The sequence below is a fragment of the Dipodomys merriami genome, unplaced genomic scaffold (genome assembly GCF_024711535.1).
Source record: "Dipodomys merriami isolate MVZ:Mamm:240054 unplaced genomic scaffold, mDipMer1.0.p SCAF_2, whole genome shotgun sequence".
NCBI classification, from domain to species: Eukaryota; Metazoa; Chordata; class Mammalia; order Rodentia; family Heteromyidae; genus Dipodomys; species Dipodomys merriami.
This window is the reverse complement of record NW_027203381.1, coordinates 29913449-29933606: the sequence shown is the minus strand read 5'-3', so window position 1 is coordinate 29933606 and position 20158 is coordinate 29913449. Positions and strand designations below refer to the sequence as shown.

The following is a 20158-nucleotide window of genomic DNA, read 5'->3' as shown; positions in this document are numbered from 1 at the left end:
GGCTCTCCATCTTAATCAACACTATCATATCTTGATAATGAACACTTCCAGCTCAGCCATGGTATTACCAATGTATTGATAAGTGGTTCATTGGACCATATCCCTTGTGGTATGATTTATACCTAGAATAGCATTGCAACATAGCAAGGGCTCAAGATAAAAATCAGTCAGATAAAAGGAAAATACATTTTAAGAATTCTTTTTTATTAGCATATATTCATGATACAAAGTGAGTGGCTTCATTGTGATATTTCTGTACATGTATATTTTGGTTATACTCACCCTTCCTACTACTTTCATTCCCCTTCCCAACAACCTTTTTTGTTAAGCTTTCTTGCAAATATTTTAATAGGTGTCATTATGTCCTTTTCATGTCTGCACAACACTGTATTCTTGCCACTCCTTCCTTCCCCTCCCATCTCCCACTGGCTCCTCCAAAGAGTCACCTTGTTATATTCAGGTCTTTTTCTCTCTCTTATTTTAAGATCTAGATTCCAGCTAACAGTTTGCAACACTAACTGATAAGGTTCTGCCTTTCCTTTTTTGTCCCTTACTTGAGGTAATTTTGGAAAGCTCTCTGAATATTAGCTTTAGGAAAATGATGTTATTATACAAAAGAATTTATAAGGAAATGTCACAGATGATTGTGGGCAGAAACAACACAAAATTGTTGAGATCAAAAAAATGATTCAAACTGAACAACAGTGACTAACACCTATAATCCCAAGGATTCAGTAGGCTAAGATCTGAGAGTCTTGGTTCAAAGCCAAATCTATGAGATTCTTATCCCAAATAACCAGAAGAGGAAAAAAGCCTGGAAATAAAGGTATATTCAAATATTGAGAGTGCTAGCCATGAATAGAGAAAGCTAAGGGCCTGAGTTCAAATCTGGTCAAAAATATAATTATCTGTATCATATTTTAGAGTTTACTGCATTGACTGATACTTTTTTCTTTGTAAGTATATGTTGACATGATCTCAGCCCTTTGGATAAGAGCTCTAAGTTTATTGAAAGTCATGATTATATTTTCTTATAGTGTTATCAGCAATTTTCCTTCTTTTGTATGGCCTGATTTTTACTTACAAGTTATATATCAACATTCCCACCAACATGACAAAAATTATTTGTTGAAGGCATAATTCAGACTATCACATGGGAAATACAAGAAAATTAGGCCGTGCTGAAGTACTCACTCTTCATATACACACATATACTCATACCTTATATAGAAGATGAATACCAGTGTCATCAAAATTCAAAAACTTTTCTTGTGTTGCTGTACCCTTACTTGTTTAATGGTTGTTGTGTTTCTCGTGGAATAATGGATAGGAAATCTTTCCCAACTGCTGTGTCCATGAGAATTGGTATCATCTATGCCTGGCATAGATAAACAAGATCACTTAGGCAGAGACAGAATTTTCTACATTCCAATGTTCTTCTACATAATCATATTATATCACAATAAAAATATTAATGCTTCCTCAAAGAAGCCATCTATAAGTGAATCCCTTCCTTAAATCCATGCACTCTTCTTAATAGATAAATTGTTTTGCTTAATACTTTCCCTACTGTTTTTACAGGAAATGGATTTCTGTGGAAGGCATTAGTTACACTCACTAAACTTCCTACTTTCCCATTCTTTTTTTTATTAATAAGTTTTATTATTGTGAAAATACCATTCATAGGAGTTAGAATTACATAAGCAATGTAATGATTACATTTCTTATCAAGCATTGATTGTTGCCTCCTTCTTTGTTTCCCATTACCACCCCTGCCCTCCCATCTTCCCCCCACCACGCTCCAACCACCCCACCCTCCCCACCCCCACCAAAGTTGTAAAGTTCATTTTTCAACATAATGTCTTGTACACCTCATGTTGCAATAGGTCCACCTGTATTCCTATTTAAACAATTTGTTTTTACCCTCCCCCTCCCCAAATTATACCAACATCAAATACAGTGAAAACAGGGATTATATATACCGTGGGGGAGGAACATACAAAGCAACAAAGACATCATCTTATAAATATGTTAGAAACAATGGCAAGAAAGAAAAGACATTTGAGTCTTTATCTTGGAGTTCATTTTGCCTAACATTAACTTGTCTGACCATTTCTGCTTGTCTCAGACATATACTAGTTATTGCAAATAAGGGAAACCATGGGACTTATGTTTTGGGGGGCCTGGCTTACTTCACTTAATATAATTTTTTCCAAGCGTTTCCATTTCCTAACAAATGGGGCAGTGTCATTCTTTCTGATGGAGGCATAGAATTCCATTGTGTTTACATACCACATTTTCTTGATCCATTCATCTACTGAGAGGCATCTGGGTTGGTTCCATATCTTAGCTATGGTAACTAATGCTGCAATAAACATAGTTGTGCTGGTAGCTTTAATATGGTCTTGTTTGTGATCATTTGGGTAAATTCCCAAAAGTGGGATTGCTGAGTCATAGGGGAGCTCTATGTGGAGTCTTTTAGGAAACTCCATACTACTTTCCAAAGTGGTTGAACAAGTTTACACTCCCACCAACAATGCAATAGGGTTCCCTTCTGTCCACATCCCCTCCAGCATCTGTTGTTATTAGAGTTCTTGATACTAGTCATTCTAACAGGGGTGAGGTGGAATCTCACCCCCGTTTTGTTTTGCATTTCTTTTATGGCTAGGGAGGTTGAGCATTTCTTCATGTGTCTATTGGCCTTTCTTCTTTCCTCTTCAGAGAAGTTTCTCTTTAAGTCTTTAGCCCACTTATTTATTGGGCAGTTGTTTCTCTGAGGAATTGTTGTTGGGGAATTTAATATTTTGAGTTCCAGATATATTTTAGATATGAGACCCTTGTCCATTGTATGGCTAGTGAAGATCTTCTCCCGATCTGTGGGTTTTCTATTGATCTTCTAGTTATGTCCTTTGCAATGCAGAAGTTCTGCAACTTCATGTAATCCCATTTTTCCAACCTTTCTTTGATTTGTTGTGTTTCTGGGTCTCTTGAATTAGAATCCAAAAAACATAGAAAGATTCAACAAAACAAAGAGTTGGCTCTTCGAAAAAATTAACAAAATTGACAGACCCTTAGCAAATCCTATCAGAAAAAGAAGAGAACACACCCAAATAAACAAACTCAGATGAGAATGGAAACATCACCACAGAAACAACCAAGATTCAGAACATTATAAGGGAATACTTCTCAAACCTTTATGCTAGTAAGTTTGAGAACCTGGCAGAAATGGACCTTTTCCTAGCAAATATTGACATGCCAAAACTAAATCAAGATGAGTTAAACCAACTTAGCAGGCCCATATCAAGCATTGAAATAGAAACAGCAATAAGAGACTTCCCATCTAAGAAAAGCCCAGGACCAGATGGATTTACAGCGGAATTCTACAAGGCCTTCAAAGCAGAGCTCACAGCATACTCCTCCAACTCTTCAATGAAATTGAAAGAGAAAGTTCACTACCAAATGTATTCTATGAAGCCATCATAACCCTCATCCCAAAACCAGGCAGGGATTCATCAAAGAAAGAGAACTATAGACCCATTTCTTTCCCATTCTTTTTGTGTGTATGCTTTCTTAAACTCTGGCAATGGTCATGTGACTTCCATTTGATAAACAAAATTTCAGAGGCTATCAATGTCAGTTTTAGGTAAAAAAAATAAAACAAACAAACAAACAAAAAACCATGTAGGTTTAATGTGCAATTCTCCCTACTCTCTTTCCCTGATACGGTTATGGTGAATAAGGAGAAATACCCAAAGAATGAAATAGGTTAAATTGATGATGTCATGAGGGTTGCTTTTCTGGAGATTTAAAGCAGGAAATTAACTTCCATATATTAAGCCAAGAGGTTTGTTTGGCATTTGTTACAACAGCCTAATCTAGCCTATCCTGACTGATACAATCTCTTACTAGCTCAATGCAATTTTATCATCATTTATACAACAGCCCACAGCTGCACATGTGGCTGTTATACCACATGTTTATATATGAGTTGATTCTTGTCACTGTGGAGGGGAAATCTCTGGGAATGGTACAAAGAAAGCCAGGATAAATCATGTTGCCTGTTCTATATTCTGGATTAGCACAGGGCTACTAAACACAGAAGGCCATCTTGATTTAGAATCAAGGAGCTATCGGTTTTATGGAAGGAATAAGTTTAATTTAGAACACAGTAGAGGCTAGCAGGAAATTCAGTGCAAATGAATAACAAGGCATTGGAAATGCAGAAATGGCACTTTGAAGCAAACTAAGAATGGGATATGGATTCAGAAGTAATGTCAACACACTTGAAAGTTGAAGATAAAACATGAATAAAATTTCTGAGGCAAATGGTAAGAATGAAAAAGCTAAGAGACAAGTCTTAGCACTTACATTTGGAGGACAAAGAGAGGAAGAGACATAAGGAAGGAAGAGAAATGTGATGACAATACCCATTCATTTTGAGCGCTAAGAATATCATAGCTTCATTAATAAATTCATTTAAATTTAAATTTCAAGGTTTTTAATGAGAATAAAAAATGCACGACTCCTTAAGAATCCATTTGCTCGCTCCAGTATGAAAATAGATTACCCATCTAGCAGGCAGCTGGACATTATCTGTAATAAAAAGAATTATTTTTTTAATTCAATGTCTCAGTCAATTTATCAAGAATTCTTTTTATGTGTGTTTCAGTACTGAAGCTTGAACTCAAGGCCTGGGCTCTGTCCCTTAACTTTCTCACTCAAGGCTGGCACTCTACCACTTGAATTCCAGCCTTTTGCTGGTTAACTGGAGATAAACGTCTCACAGACTTTCCTTCCCTCAGCTGGCTTTAAACTGTGATCCTCAAGTCTCAGTCTTCTGAGTAGCTAGGATTACAGGTGTGAGCCACTGACACCTGGCTCCAGCGTGAAGTAGAAACCAAAGAACTTTATTTTTTTTAGCACATTATGATTTGTTCTGTATTATAACCCTATTCATTTATTCAAGAAACATATCTTACATGGTGGTATGATGTAGGACACAGGCATTGTCCTGGGGCTGGCTACTTCAGCCCTTGCCCATTTTGCACACTGAGTTATATGCCAGCTTTGCTCCTGCAATGATGACATCACTATGTAATTAGCTTATATTTGGTGAACCCTTGTAAATGTGTCCAACACTATGCTGGGTTACTTTATATGGATATTCTCATTTAATCTGCATGATACTTTATTAGGTGGGTATTTGAATATCTTAGTATCACAATTTGGGATACTTCAATGTTTAAAAAAAAAAAAAAGCAACTTCCTACACAACTAGCAAGTGGTGCTGTAAGGACCCAGAATAGTCTGGCCAATGCCAAATCTGGTGCTCAGTATGTGCTAAGCCCTGCTGTTAGCAGTGTAGTGTAGTCCTTGGCCAGCTGTCAATGCCTCACAACTCCTAGCTACTCAGGAGGCTAAGTTGAGGAACATGGTTCAAAGCAAGCCCTTGGCAATATCTGACTCATCTACAATTAACCATCACAAAGCCAAAACTGCAGGTGTGACTCAAGTGGTGGAGTGTCAGCCTTGAGCGAAAAAGCCAAGTAAGAGCACGAGGTACTGAATTCAAAACTTAGTACTTGGCACCAAAATAAACAAATTAATTAATGGGATCCTCAAATGAACAGCACTGACATCCACCAGGAATTTGCTAGAAACCCAGAAAATCAAGCCCAAATCCAGACGGGTTCAACTCAGAATTTGGTTTTAGCAAGATCCCCAGGGAATCTCTCTGCACATTAAAGTTTGGGAAGCACAATGATTTCTCCACTACGAAGACACCTAATGTAATGAATACTAGGAGACTGCGATCTTTCCCCCTGAGTAGCAATCGGAGTGGGGGTAAATATGTAGTCTCCATGGGCTAAAGGAAGGATTCTGACAACAGTTTCTTACGATTTTAAGTACTGGAGAGTATTGTGATCCACAAGGGTCGGGAACACATCCAAAAACAGCAGATACCGAGCTGGATCTTGAAGCCAGCACATTTTCTCAATTCATTTCATTAAAAATAGGTGCTGTTCCAAATGGACAAATGCCCACATCAATAATCTTCTGGCATTTGCTTCTTCCAGCCTGGATCCCATTTCCCAAATATCAACAGCAGCAAGCAGATCTGAAATCCCAGTTTAAAAAAAAATTCCGTTATTAAATCATTAGTAGTGTGACTCGGCTCAGAAGGGTTTCATTTAATTAATAATGTTCAGGATGAAAACAGGTCAGACCCCTCTGCCCCCCTCCCCCAGGTTGGAGTAAGAACAGCTGGTGTGACCAGCAGAAGCATTTCTATTGAAGTGCAGATCACCCCCTCTGTCTTGGGGCTCAGGTACTTTATTCAGGGTGTGGCGTCGCTTTTCCCAGCCCCTTTTAACGAGCCACGCCCGCCTCCTCCTTCGCCAAGGCCCATCAGCACAGTTCATTTCCCTGGCTGGCACTTTTCCCTGGCATCCATCCATCCTGGCTTTCTAGGGCAGGGACCAGTGGATCCCCTGCGGGTCACCTGGGACCTGCCACTCCCCCCCCCACCACTACCACTGGGGTCTCCACCTGCACCCCCAGCCGCCCCCCCCCCCCCCGCCCCGGGAAGAGGCGGCGCCCGGCCGGCTCTCCGGAGTGGACGGCGCGCGGAGCGGCGGTGGCAGACGGCGCGTCACGTGCGCCCGCGGGGGCGGAGCGCGGCCGGCCAGGGGGTGGAGAAAACAAAGCCCCCAGCTGTCAGCGGAGCCCGCGGACCGGCGCCCCGGAGCAGGTGAGCCCAGTGCATTGAAAGCGGTCCCGCCCGGGCGCACCCCAACACCCTTCCTTGGCTTGAATCCCTCCCCGGCTCCGCTTTGGCCGGCACCTCCTCCCGCCGCCGGGTTTGCAGAACTGCGGGTCGGGGAGCCAACCGAACCGGGGGCGGGATTCTCTCTTGCCCAACCAGAAGTTATGGGGGCGTCCACGCCGCAGATTCCCCCCCTCCCCTGCACCCACACCCTCCTACGAGGTGTGCACCCCGCCGCGCTCCGCCTGCGGGCAGCAGCATCTCTCCTTCGGAGCCCCCGGCGTCGCGCACCCCGAGAAAGGGGAGGGAGTTGGGGTTGCCACGCTGGCAGAAGCCGTGTGGACCGGCGGAGGGGGTGAAGGCTGAGGCCAACTAGGAGAGGGGGGGAGTTGGGATCGGAGAGAGAGAGGGGAGGGGAGGGGGTCTGGCAGGTGCGGGGGGTCCTGGCGCACCCGCGGGGCTGGAGCCCGGGGCGCAGACGCTGCGCGCTCGGGGCAGGCAGAGCAGGAAGTGTGTGGCGCGCTCAGCCCGCGGGCACCTCCTGGAACTCGGGGCTCTCACGTACCGCCCCCTCCGCTTCCCTTCCCACTTCCCTCCACTTCCAGGGCCGCCTCTGGAGTCTGGTGGGTGGGAAAGCGAGCGGACGGTGAATGCGCGCTCAGGTGGAGCACCCTGCGCTCAGGGCCTGTGCTTCTCAGCCACCCTGCACTCGGGGTGGGTAGAGATTCTTCCCACTACCCTCGCCAACCCAGAAGTCCCACAAAGACCCAAAGGAGGTGTGTGTGGGGGGGGGAGGGGGGTCCTGAACGACCCGCCCCCTCTGAACCTGGAGACTTTCAGCTGCTCGTAAGGACGAGTTTGATCACGGCTTTTGAGGCGTTTTTGCTAGTCCAGTGCCCGAGGCGGAACTGCAACGTCGAAGAAAGGGGGCTTTGTAGCCATTTGATCTGGAGGAGTCTTTGTCTTAACCTCTCGTCCCCTCCGGCTCGTCCTCGCCAGCCCAGCAGCGCGTGAAGTGATTAATATTCCCAACGTTCCCCTCCCTTCACCTCTGCGCCAGCGGACCCGGCCTCCCCCCGTCCCCCACCCAGATGCCACCCAACTATCCAGTCTTCTCCATCTACTGTCCTTGCCCATCCTGCCCCCCACCCCCAATAAAGAAAGAAAAAGAAAGTGGTCCAGGCCCACTAGGCAAGAGGAAGTCACTAAATGCACCACTGGGGAGACTGTAAAACCAAGGGTTAAGTGTTCAAACTTGCACCCGCCCTTACTAAGTCGGAAGCACTTTCTTAATTAGCATAGTATCTGCCCCGGGGCCAGGCTGCGAGGCGGAGGTTCTGGGCGAGTAGGTGAAGCTTGTAGTAACGTCTCGACCGTGGTCAGAGCAGCACTTTATAGTCTGGAAGGAACCGCGGTTCACAACTTGTCGGAACATTGCAGGATGAAACAAATCCGAGATCAAAAGGTAATCAGAGGATTCTTCTTACACGTGGTATTCCTGTCTTGGGACCTCGATTGCTAAGGGTGTTTTGTTTGGTTTTGTTTTCCAAGAGGAGGGAGGAATGGACAGTGTGTGGTCAGAGTTCTTCCTGGAAATGCTCCCTTACTTTGCTGTCATTCTTTTCTGCCAAACTACCACCAGTTGGGACTGAATGTTTATACATCTCGAGAGTCTATCAGGTGGACCTGAGGAAAGCTTACTGGATAAGTTTTCCATGCATGGGGAAAAGCAATGCTTTTTTTCCCACCCCAAACTGTGTTCCAGAGTCACCTGGGAAGATGTGCAATTTCCTGCAATCTACTTCATATCCCCAAAACGGTTAAAGATTGTTGTTTGGAGTAGGGGAGGTATGGTGGCAACTGGGTAATTTAAAAAAAAAAGCTTCAGTTAATTCTATTATTCAAAGAGTTCAGTGGCCCCACCAACAGGCGTTGCTGGACCAGATAACTACTTGAGTGGGTGAGCAAAATGACACTGAAACTGGGATGTGCTCATGACTAACAGCCTGGGCATGGGACTGGACTGTCTGTCCTCTGGTAGCCTAGCTGGTAGTGATACCTACCACATCTCTTCCCCTTCCCTGCCTAGAGTCTGGTGGTTGGGAAGATGGAGTTCCCCCATCCGATCTTGACTTCAGCACTGTTGTTAAGGGAGACTTTTTTCCTGTGCTGATTCATGTTTAGCAGGCAGCAGGGAAACCCAGCAGAAGCATACTTGGAGCTGCCTGGTGAGTCAGCAGGCTGCACTCCAAATCGAGCCCTGTGAATAGGAAGTAATAGCGAGTACCTTATTGACACACACAGGCACCAGTCTTTTGAAAGCACATTTTAATATCTAATCAGGATCTGTCTGCTTGGAAGAGCTGTGCCTTTTCCCACACCCTACCTATTTCCTACACTCTACCTATTTCCTATAATGCTTGCTGCTGTTAGAAGAGAAACAAGCCAACTAGACGTCATGCGATTTTCATGGTGACAAGCATATTTAATAAAACTACTGAGAAAGTCTAAGCTGATTTGGGTTTTGTGAAGTAGAACAGAGAATTTTGCTATGCATACAATTTGAATACAAAAAGTCAGATACTGTTTGCTTATACATTTAAAGATGAGTTAAAAGAGCTATTTAAATAGAAATGGAGTCATGTAACATTTCATATGAAATTTTTGTTTGCTATTTTGCTTGGTATATTCATACCCCAAGGATGACTGTAAGATAACTCATTTGCAGATGCATGCCATTGAGTAAATTTATTTTTTCTATTTTTGTTGCTATTACTTTCAGTTTCTGTTCTGCTTCCTCTTTTCATTTTGCTTTCTTTTTCCTTTTTCTTTTTTAAATTTTATTTTATTGTACAGATGCTTTATATCACCATTGTTCTGGTCTACAATTGCCCAATTGCTGTCTTTTCCAGCTTCTGTTTCTTTAAAGAGATGAACAATGTCTGGTGTTTAACAAGCTCTCAATGTGGGCAGCTTCTGAACTTGTTCTGTACCTGTACTGCAGCATTTATTTACCCTACTTGGAATTCTATCTCCTAAGGGCCTTGTGTCTGCAGTGCCCATAGTAAAGTGCACAAGACCCTTCCTGCCATAAACATTACTCAGTTGTACTGAAGTTTATCAGAAGGTGGGGAGAACATGGGAAGACAAAGCCTCTTAAGGACATTCTGTTTTATTAACAGACCTTTCAGGTATGTAGAAGCTAACATTCAGCTGTTACAATTCTGAAGTACTGAAAAATGATAGGTAATTTGTTTAATTGCATTTAACTTACACAAAAAGAACTTTAGCATTTTGAACATAACTATTATGATGTTTAAGCACACTTTTTCAAAGATTCATCTCATACAAGTTTACTTTCCTACTCCTCATTATATAAAAGGCATTTATCTATGCAAATGCTTTAAGGTAATTGTTTAATCCAGGAGATATTTTATAATCGGTTAATAGTTTTTATTGCCCTCTATGAACTGTTCTGATTAAAAATAGTACATGTGGGATTTTTTTTTTATTATAGCACAATGGTAAAGCACTTACCCAGAATGTACAACGTCCTGGGAATTCCCAGGACCATAATAAATAAAACAATAGATAAAGAAAGTGAGAAAATATATTCCAATATCCAGCATATTTAAAAGTAAGAAGCTGGATGTGCATTTTGGCAGATCACAACAAAAATAAATAGTAATAAAAACTTCCAAAGGGCAAAATCATGTATATGCTTTTTTCTAAAATTTTGGGATGTCCTTCTAAAATTGTGATTCCATTTTGGCATTGAAAGACTGAAATGTAGTCTAGAAAAAATAGGACTAGCGAGATAAATGCATTATTGAACTTTTTTAAATCAGAGGATGGTATGAGCCTAACTCTTGAATGTTTACAAGAATAAAAAGGGGTTATTGAGAGGAAGAGTGTCCTCTCATTTTTTTTTTTTGAAGTTTTTGAGAACAAATGAAAACCACTCAGTCTAGTTACTCAAACTTTATAGAACTCCTTAGTCTTATTCATGTTTCTGGACCTAAGCATGGTGGGCAAATGATATTCCAATAATCTAAATAGCACAAGTATATCCATGGTGGCAATGCCAGAGCCAGAACACTGGGTTGTTGACTTTTCCAGTATCTGTTACATCATAGAAGTTTGGTAGCATCTGACCCAGACACTTAGGCTAGAAAAGATCAGATCATATCTATGCCCATCCTGCTCTAGCTGTCTTGATCCTTAACCTAGCCATGCCAACCCCAGACAATCTGAACCATCTTTAGCTTGCTATCTAAGTAACCAAAGTAGTATTTTACATCTTTCCCAAGTCATAGAAACATAAACGGTCTCATTTTTAGGGGCCCTTATAGATTATTCCCAGCATTCAGTGAAGCTTAAATTCCCTACCTAGCATCTTCATTCAGAAGTCTCCAACACACGCTTGAATGTCTCTCTCAAAGCACATGCTACTCATGGCAAGCACTCCTTGCCTCATTCATCTATTGGAGCCCCAAAGAATAATCTAAATCTCTTGCAAAATTCACATCAGGAATAACTGAGACATTTAACGATCTGAGGGGTCTGTTGTAAGGCACTAAACTTACATGAGGGCATGCATGAGGGCCTTGGTTCAAAACCCAGCACCATAAAATAGTAAAAGAGGGGGCTGGGAACGTGGCTTAGTGGTAGAGTGCTTGCCTTGCATGCCTGAGGCCCTGGGTTCGATTCCTCAGCACCACATAAGCAAAAAGAAAAAAACCGGAAGTGGCGCTGTGGCTCAAGTCGTAGAGTGCTAGCCTTGAGCTAAAGAGCTGAGGGACAGCGCCCAGGCCCAGAGTTCATGCCCCATGACCGGACCAAAAAAAAAACAAAAAAAAAAAAAAAAAAAAAAAACATAAAATAGTAAAAGAAACTTATTCTTAATTTGGGATAACCATAAAACATAGAGTACTTCTAAACCACTCTAGTTGTTTGGTTTGGGGTGTGTTGTTGTTTTTTTTTTCCTCCAAATTTATAACATTTGAGAAGTATTAAAAATTCAAATACAAGACCCTTTTCAAAACACAGCAAAAACAAAAAATGATTGGAAACCTGGCTCCAGTGGTAGAATGCCTGCCTAGCAAGTATAAGATCCTGAGTTTAAATCGAAGTGTCTCTCTCTCTTTCTCTCTCACACTCACACAGAGTGACTAGTGATTGATTTTTAATAACTGAAAAAAATCAAAGAAAACTAAGGATCTTTGAAAATCATAGGAAATTTTAATTTATGGGTCCAAAATAATGTTTTGTTGGACTGGAATCATACCTATCTGTGGCTGCTTCTGTGCACCTTAGCAAAGCAGAATAGTTGTACCAAGGTCCACAGGCCTAAAATATTTTCTGAATACTTGTGGAAAAAATTTGCAGACCTTGAGTTTGCTCGAACTCTGCATCTCCAATTTATGGGATTTTGTGTGTGTGTGTGTGTGTGTGTGTGTGTGTGTGTGTGTGTGTGTGTGTGTGTGTGTGTGTGTGTGTGTGTGCATGCAAACCTGTACTGGGCTTGAACTCAAGGTTTTGTACTTTTTTTCCCCCAGTCCTGGGGCTTGAACTCAGAGCCTGGACGCTGTCCCTGAGCCTCTGTGCTCAAGGCTAGCATTCTACCACTTATGCCACAGCACCACTTCCAGCTTTTTCTAAGTAGTTTATTGGAGATAAGAGTTTCATGGACTTTCCTGTCTAGGCTGACTTCTAACTGCAGTCCTCAGATCTTAGCCTCCTGAGTAGCTAGGATTCCAAATATGAACCACTTGCACCCAGCTTGGTCTTGCACCCTTGCTTAGGATTTTTACTCTAAGAGCTGGCACTCTGTCACTTGAACAACAACTCCATTTCCTGCTTTTTGCTGGTTAATTGGAGAGAAGAGTTGTTTGGGTATGTATGTCCAAAGCTCAGTCCTCAAATATCAGCCTTCTTAGTAGCTAGGATTACAAGTATGAGCACCAGCACCTGACTTCAATATACACCAATTTAAAGTGAGCATTTGCTCACTTAAAGCCTTCATCTTTTTTTCCAACATTTTTCCCTGTAGAGTAGGTAAACAAAATTTATTATCAAGCATAGGTTAACTAATCACTAAACATGGAAGAGAGTCCTTTAGCATGTAATTCTTGTGCATGTTTTTATTTTACAAAAACACACCTTCCTAAATAATACATTTTAGTGATAAGGTCAACTGTTCCCAAATAGTGTAGTACTAACTAGCTATTGTTTCCAGAGCTCTAGGAGATATTAAGCATGATTCTACTATGAACCTGCCTTTGCTGTTCAGCACTGGGAACTTTCTTTCTCTCCAAACCATGAGAAATTCACCTGTGTCAGTTCGTGAAGGCGGAATCTATCACTTTATACACTTAAAACATGTAAACACTTGTTGCTTTGGAGCATAGCACTTTCTTTTAAAGTATCCATTAAAAATAAATAGTAAGCATATCCAAATAGAATTGCTCACACTGCTAAAGGCTGACTTTATAGCACAATTTGCTTTAGAATTTCCATATCCAAAAGTTGATCAGATTCTGATCAAGAAATTCAAATGAGTTTATCTTCTGCTCAAGGCTCTAAGGATTACTATTAATTAAGATTCTAGCAGGAATATCTAAGCATACAACTACATTGATGGGAACTTGTTTCAGACTTTTGTTGTAAGTACTGCCACGTATAAAACTTTTTTCTGTTAATAAAATCTCCTTTTACATGGCTTGTTACTGCCATGGATGACTGCAAATGAGTGTGCAATGAGTCTGCATGCAAATGAGTTTCATGTAGTCTAGCAGAATAACCTTGTTATCTGTGGTCCTCTTTTCCCCTTCCAGAATGAAGCCACTTCCGCTTTATAGACTGAAAACACCCATAAAGAGTTTCTTTCCTCACTTTAGGAAACACACATTAGTATTATAAATTGTTAGCTAAGTCATTTCTAAAAGTGGTCTTATATGTGTTTAGTTCCATCCTAGGACTATTGATTATAATTGCACATAAATTACTGACTCCCAAGGCAACATAACCAACTAGCATTCCCTGTGACATAATTGATGGAAAAGGAAGAGTGAATCACACCTGTGCTGATTGGTAAAGGAACCAGACCACATTCAGTTAACTGTGCTCCTTCCTAATCTAGCTCTTATATACCTACCAAATAGATGGTGTTTAATATAAACTATGCCAGACTTATACTGCTAGGAATTCTCTCCAAATTAGTTCCTAAACTTATTAAATAATTTGACTTACTGAATTTTTCTTATTAAAACAGGGAATTCAAAATTGTTGATTGCTTACCTTTCAACTGTTAGCTAAAATTATCTTTTAGCTATATTCCCACCTTATTTTTGTTGTTGTTGTTGGGGGGATTTTTTTTTTATCATTTTCACTCAGTTTAGTGACTATTTGTAAGCATACAGTCTCAAAATGGCTATCTTTGCTGAAATGTAGAATATCTGATCTCAGGTTACATTTCTTGAATTGTAAAATTTCTGAGCTGCCTTTACTTTCTGGATAAATGAAGCCAATTGTGTTTTAAGCTGAAGTTTTCTGTCCAACTTGTTTAATTTTAAAGGGCAATAGATAATAAGGCCAGAACTAGAAAATTAGCAGTCTTTTCATTTTTTCAGGTATATTTGAAGTTTTTTCACAAATCTTTTAGTACAATAGATATTTCCATAGGTAAATTGTTAGCTCAAGTGAGGCTAACATAAAACTCCACTAACCATTCCAATGCTGTGTTATATATCCAAGAGCAAGTCCAAGTGAATGTAATGGTACATTGCTACCCAACTGCATCCTATTCCTATTAACATCACATGTCTTCACATGTAAAATTTGGACAGGCTGTAGTCATATCTCAGGGGTAGTGCTTGCCTACCATATGTAAGGCCCTAGGTTCACTCCCCAGTCCTGAGGGTAAAAAAGAAAAATCTGGGTCTATACTCTAAAATTTCTAACAAAGTCTTCACTGTCACAAAAGACTCCTAGGTCATTAATTTATACAGTAAAGTTTAAGAAGCATTAAACCAGAGGATTCACTTCTCCATACATTAAATCTTTTTTATTATTTTAGGACATACTCCCTAATAGACAGTCTCTACTAACATCTAAAGAAAGAATTTTCTTTAATCAAGTATCCTCAACATAGGCAACATTGTATTTCTATTTTATCCATATGAAGATTCAAAATGAACTTTTTTTTTTTTACAGTACTGGAGTTTGAACTCAGGGCTTTGTGCTTTCCAGGCAGATGCTCTACCATTTGAGCTGTGTTCTAAGCCTTTTTGCTGTTATTTTTCAAATAGGGCCTTGCATTTATGTCCAGACCAGCATGAACCTTGTGTACTTCCCAAATAACTGGGATGAAAGGTATGTACCACTGTGAATATTTTTTTTTTGGCTTCAAACCATAATCCTTGTGATCTCAGCATCCCTGGTAGCTAGAATTATAGACCTGGGTCACCACACCCAGCTAAAATGACCATTCATAATGTTTTATGAAGCCTATCTGGGAAAAAATGATATAAATGTAGTTATGAAAGAAACTTATGGACCAACTTGACAGACTGTTATAAATAGCATCCTGAAAACTGGGAGAGAGTGAGGGAAGAGGTGACCTTGCCCAAAAAGAAATATACTCATTATCTCACTTATGTAACTGTGATCCCTCTGTATATATCACCTTTATAATAGCAATTTTTATAAAAGAAAAATAAATAAATAGCATTCTGGGTTGTCCTTAATTAGTAGCCTATAAATTAGGTAGAGTATACTTTGTGCACCTCAGACCTCCAGCAAATCTTTATGCTTCTTTCTTTCATATATTGCAAGTTACATTGGAATATTTACAGATCAGGGCCTCATATTTATATGCTTGTACTTCTAGGAAATTCTAAAACTAGGCAAAGATTATCTAGTTTGGGCCACCTAAAATGACAAGCAGGCAGGGAAATGGAAGAAGAGTTTTTGAACTCAGAAAGAATGACCTCAGAACTTACTTTTATTGCTTTTTAATCTTCCAGTGGCTTTTGAAAATGACAGGCAGGGAAATGGGAGTGAAGTTTTTGAATTCAAAAGCCATGATTGACTGTTATGGAAAGAATCTAGGAATTTGAGCAAGGTCGTTAAACGGCCTAGAGCTTCAGACTGGTTCTAAGCTATCCTGGTGATTTCAGAGGTATTACTTAGGATCTTTCACTAACAATTATTTAAACTGGATTTTCTCATGTATCAAATAGAGGCAGCATAGTTGTTGCCTTTCAGGATACTTGTCCAGATCAAGTCAGATAATGTGTGTATTGTCCTACACTAAACAAATGTTTAGTGATCTGCTTCACAGTGTGCTGGCATCTTAAATAGTCACAGGATAAAGGTTTCTGCAATTTGCCTAATATGGAAGAAAGGTGATGTTCATCTTTTTTTCCTTATGTCTTTTATTTGCAATAGAATTAAATCACAGTATTTGCAACATTAGCAAAAAAAAGTCCAATGATATTTGTTTTATGATTATCTTTCACTTGCTTGTATATCTTTTATTTTATTTTTTAATTTAAATTTTATTGTAAACATGATATGCAGAGGGGTTATAGTTACATAAGTTGGGTAATGAGTCCATTTGTTTTTGAACAGTGTTATCCCCTCCCTCATTTTCTCCCACTTTTTCCTATCCTGTCCCCACTCCCCCCAAGTTGTAAAGTTTGTTTCCAATGTAATATTTAGTGAGTATCACTGCTGCACTGGTTTACCTTTGTGCCACCATTTCTGTGATTCTCCTTCCTTTCCCCAAATCAGATAAACTTATATAGAAGACAAAGGATACAAAAATTAAAAAAAAAACAGTGACAACACGAAATAAACCAAGGGAAAAAGAAAAAAGAAATAACTACAAACAGTACCCCCGAAAAAGCTCTTGTTTCCATTTTTTGGAGTTCACTTCAAAAAGCATCATTTCATATGGTCATATGCACATAGCTATTGAGCTATTGTGATCCTCTTTTAAGAATATCTTAGACATATCCTAGTTATTACACTGAGGGAAACCATACAGCCTATGTTTCTTTGGGTCTAGCTAACTTTGCTTAGTATAACTGTTTCAGTTTTTCCATTTCTTTACAAATGGGGCAATGTCATTCTTTCTGATGGAAGCATAGAATTCCATTGTACATATATATATACCACAGTTTCTTGAACCATTCATCCACTGAGGGACATCTGGGTTGATTCCATATCTTAGCTACAGTAAATAATGCTTCATTGAATGTGGTTGTGATAGTGGTTTTAGTGCAGGCTGGTTTGTGATCATTTGGGTAAATGCCCAGGAGTGGGATTGCTGGGTCATAGGGAAGCTCTATGTTTAGTGTTTTGAGGAACCTCCATACTGCTTTCCAGAGTGGTTGAACAAGTTTACATTCCCACCAGTGATGTTCATCTTAACAAGGGTGTCTGTGCCTTGGGAATCGAATTATGGGGCAGGAACTAGGTATGTGGCCCAGTGGTAAAATACTTTGCGTAGCATGGATGAGGCCTTGGATTGGAACCAGACATTACAAAACAAACAAAATCAAATATTTCCCAGGCATGGAAAATTTGTCGACCATAGATTCTCCCTTCTGCACCCCAGAAATTTCAAGTTCTTCCCATGTCTGGGGAGCAATGACATTCTCCAAGGCACCATACAATGTTGTCCTTATCAGTCATCAAGACTGTGTGTGTGTGTGTGTGTGTGTGTGTGTGTGTGTGTGTTCATGCAACTGTGCACAATTGTATAATCTGTCACAACTGTATAATCACTTCTGTATGCTCTCTAAGGAAAAGCTTATTCATGGATTATAGGAATATACTTCAGTATTTTTACTCCGCTCTGTTTCTTCATTGAGACAGAGATTAAAAACATAGTACAAGGAAGAATTTAAAAATAGAACATTCCTTCAAAGAACCCCTGTTTAGGTAGTCATCATAATCACATTATATAATTATAGTCAAGAAGCTTTGTATCTTATCTAATCATACAAATTGAAAGTGACTACACGATCATTTTATTTTAAGAAAAGAAAAGAAAAACACCTCAGGATAGAATTTTTCCCATCAGCACCCAGAGGATAAACTCATGTATCTGATTGTAATAAACAGGTTTATTCACAAGTGCTAGTTTGAAAAAGGTGAGGGAGGGCTAATCTTAACATTCCAGTACAACTATTCTTATTTTTACATAGAGCATTCTTGTTTGTATTTACATTCAGCAATATTCTTCCTAAAATGTTCCCTTAATATTTTTTAGCACTTCCTGGTTTCCTGTATCCAGCAGAATGTTTCTAGTGTTGACTCTGTCTGGGTCTTCGATAACCTGGGATGCCTTTCCCTGGGTAATTCAAGCTCAGTCTGGATCTGATCTCTGGTATTGATTCTTCTGAGTACATGCTACTCAAAAAGTATGGCCTACTGGCCAGTGACATGAACATGATGGAGGAAGCCTCTTATAAATATAGAAACTGGGCTCTGAGAAACCTTTCTTTACCTTCCTGACTATTTCCTTGCCTACTAACAATAAATAGTTCACTTATCCTGATGGAGTTGGGTAGGTGGCATGTGTTGGTTTGATCTTTACCAGTTGGTTGAAAGTTGTAATGTACCCTACTCATCTCCACACCCTAGACCTTGCATGGTGCTTGCACAAGTGACAGTTGGGTTTGGGGAATTATTTCTTCATGTTCTGACAGGACTGTTTTGAAGGTGAATTGAAAGTGAGAGTCATCTTGGGTGCTGGGAAATGGGGGCACTTCAGTAGCATTTTGTCAAAGTATGCATTTTTGTTGCTGCCTTTACTGTGGAAAATATGCTTGGTGGAAAAATGCTTCTCTGAGAATAACTTGTGAACATCACTGCTAGAACTTTATCCCTTCTGCTTAAATGTTAATCCCTGTTAAATACCAATATCCCTGGGAGGTATCCTACTTTAGGTGTGGTGTAGAGGTTGATCAGATGGCAGGTTTGGGTAAACGTTTAGAGAAGGGATGTAGAAATAATGGTTTTCTAAGAGGAGAAGGAATCATTAGTAGATACTAGTCAAGATAAATGGTGGAAAGTCTTGAAGCAGCTTCTAGTTCTGAGAGATGTTAGGTTGTTTATTTCTTGAATCAATAGGTAGCTCACATTTTCATTTTTTAAAGAAAGCAACAGCAACACATTTCATATCTATTAAGTCTCAGGATATGAACACACCTCCCCCCACACACTTATGACTTTTCTTTCATCTGTGACAAATTTCATCCAGGCCTATATTCAAAGCAACCCATCCTGATGATCTCCTTCGGGATCTTTACCCCAGATGTTTATTGTAAAATTCTAGGCAGTCAAATGTGCAGGTACTCCTCCACTGATGTTTCTAAACTGACATTACAATTTAACAAGAACTGAACTATAGGGAGCTTACTTTTTTGTTGTGGAAAGAATGTTTTGTGAACTCAGGGACAGGCTATGCGAGAGAGGGAGGGAGGCTGTGCCCTTAGTTCCTGTTTTAGTTAGAGGCTGGTTAGAGCTTTGGAATCAGGTCGTGCCCAGAAACAAGAAATGTCTGTCCAGCAGGGCTATTGTTTGTCTCATGTGAAAGGAACTTGAGGCTCCTGGTACTGCTTACCAACAACTCTTACAATAAGCCACACAGACTGCAAGACTGAAAGGAGTAGAATTATATTCAAGAGTGTGTCTCCCTCTTTCCCTGTTTTAGAGTCTACCACTGTACTTGCCCTTTGCCATGGATGCCTACTCTGGCCAAATTATGGATTCAGATAAAGTGCACCTCTTTTATATAATAAATTGTCTTTCTCCTGACCCTGTACTGTTTTATCTGAATGTCTGTGATCATAGTATTCATGGTAATTTGCCCAGACATGGGACTTTGGGTGGAGTTTGTAAAAGTCATCTGAACACCTTTCGAGAGAACCTTGTTGGGCAATTTGACGCAAGTGAGCCAGGCAGGGAGGGTAGAACAATTATGGTGCTCCATGCCCTGCAATACTGAGCCAAGCTTCAGTTGAGTCATGTTTGCCCATGGGTTGGTGGCCCATCCCAACTGAAAAAGAATTTTAACAATATATTCTTGTGAAATGAGTGCTGGATTAAGGGTTACTTGTGGAATCTAAAAGCTGTGTGGATTTTCTTGTGTGTGGGGGGGGAATGTATGTTTTCACATTTGGTAAGTTTAAGTTTAAATCTTAAAGAAGGGATAATAGTATTGGGTTTGGTTACTACCCTGTTAACTATTAACCTACTAATAATATATTCTGACTTCAGTTGATACTTTGTACCTTTCTTTTCTTTCTTTTTTTTTTTTTTTTTTTTTTTTTGTCAGTTGTGGGGCTTGAACTCTGGGCCTGGGCAATGTCCCTGAGC

At 40.2% G+C, this 20158-nt stretch overlaps 1 protein-coding gene across 3 annotated transcripts in view; it reads left to right on the top strand.

Annotated features, from left to right (window-relative positions):
• The first annotated feature begins 6690 nt into the window (after window positions 1-6690).
• Window positions 6691-20158, top strand: part of Mapre2 (microtubule associated protein RP/EB family member 2) — a 152741-nt gene continuing 139273 nt past the window's right edge. The window contains exon 1 of one of the 3 annotated variants that reach the window (XM_070029338.1): window positions 6691-6751. Coding sequence is in view for 1 of the 3 variants with exons in the window: in XM_070029336.1 (XP_069885437.1) it covers window positions 8208-8231 (24 nt within the window). In the remaining 2 variants the exon portion in view is untranslated. Of the gene's footprint in view, window positions 6752-8130; window positions 8232-15121; window positions 15140-20158 lie in introns of those variants that run through there. The other 2 variants (XM_070029336.1, XM_070029337.1) reach the window with 2 other exon arrangements.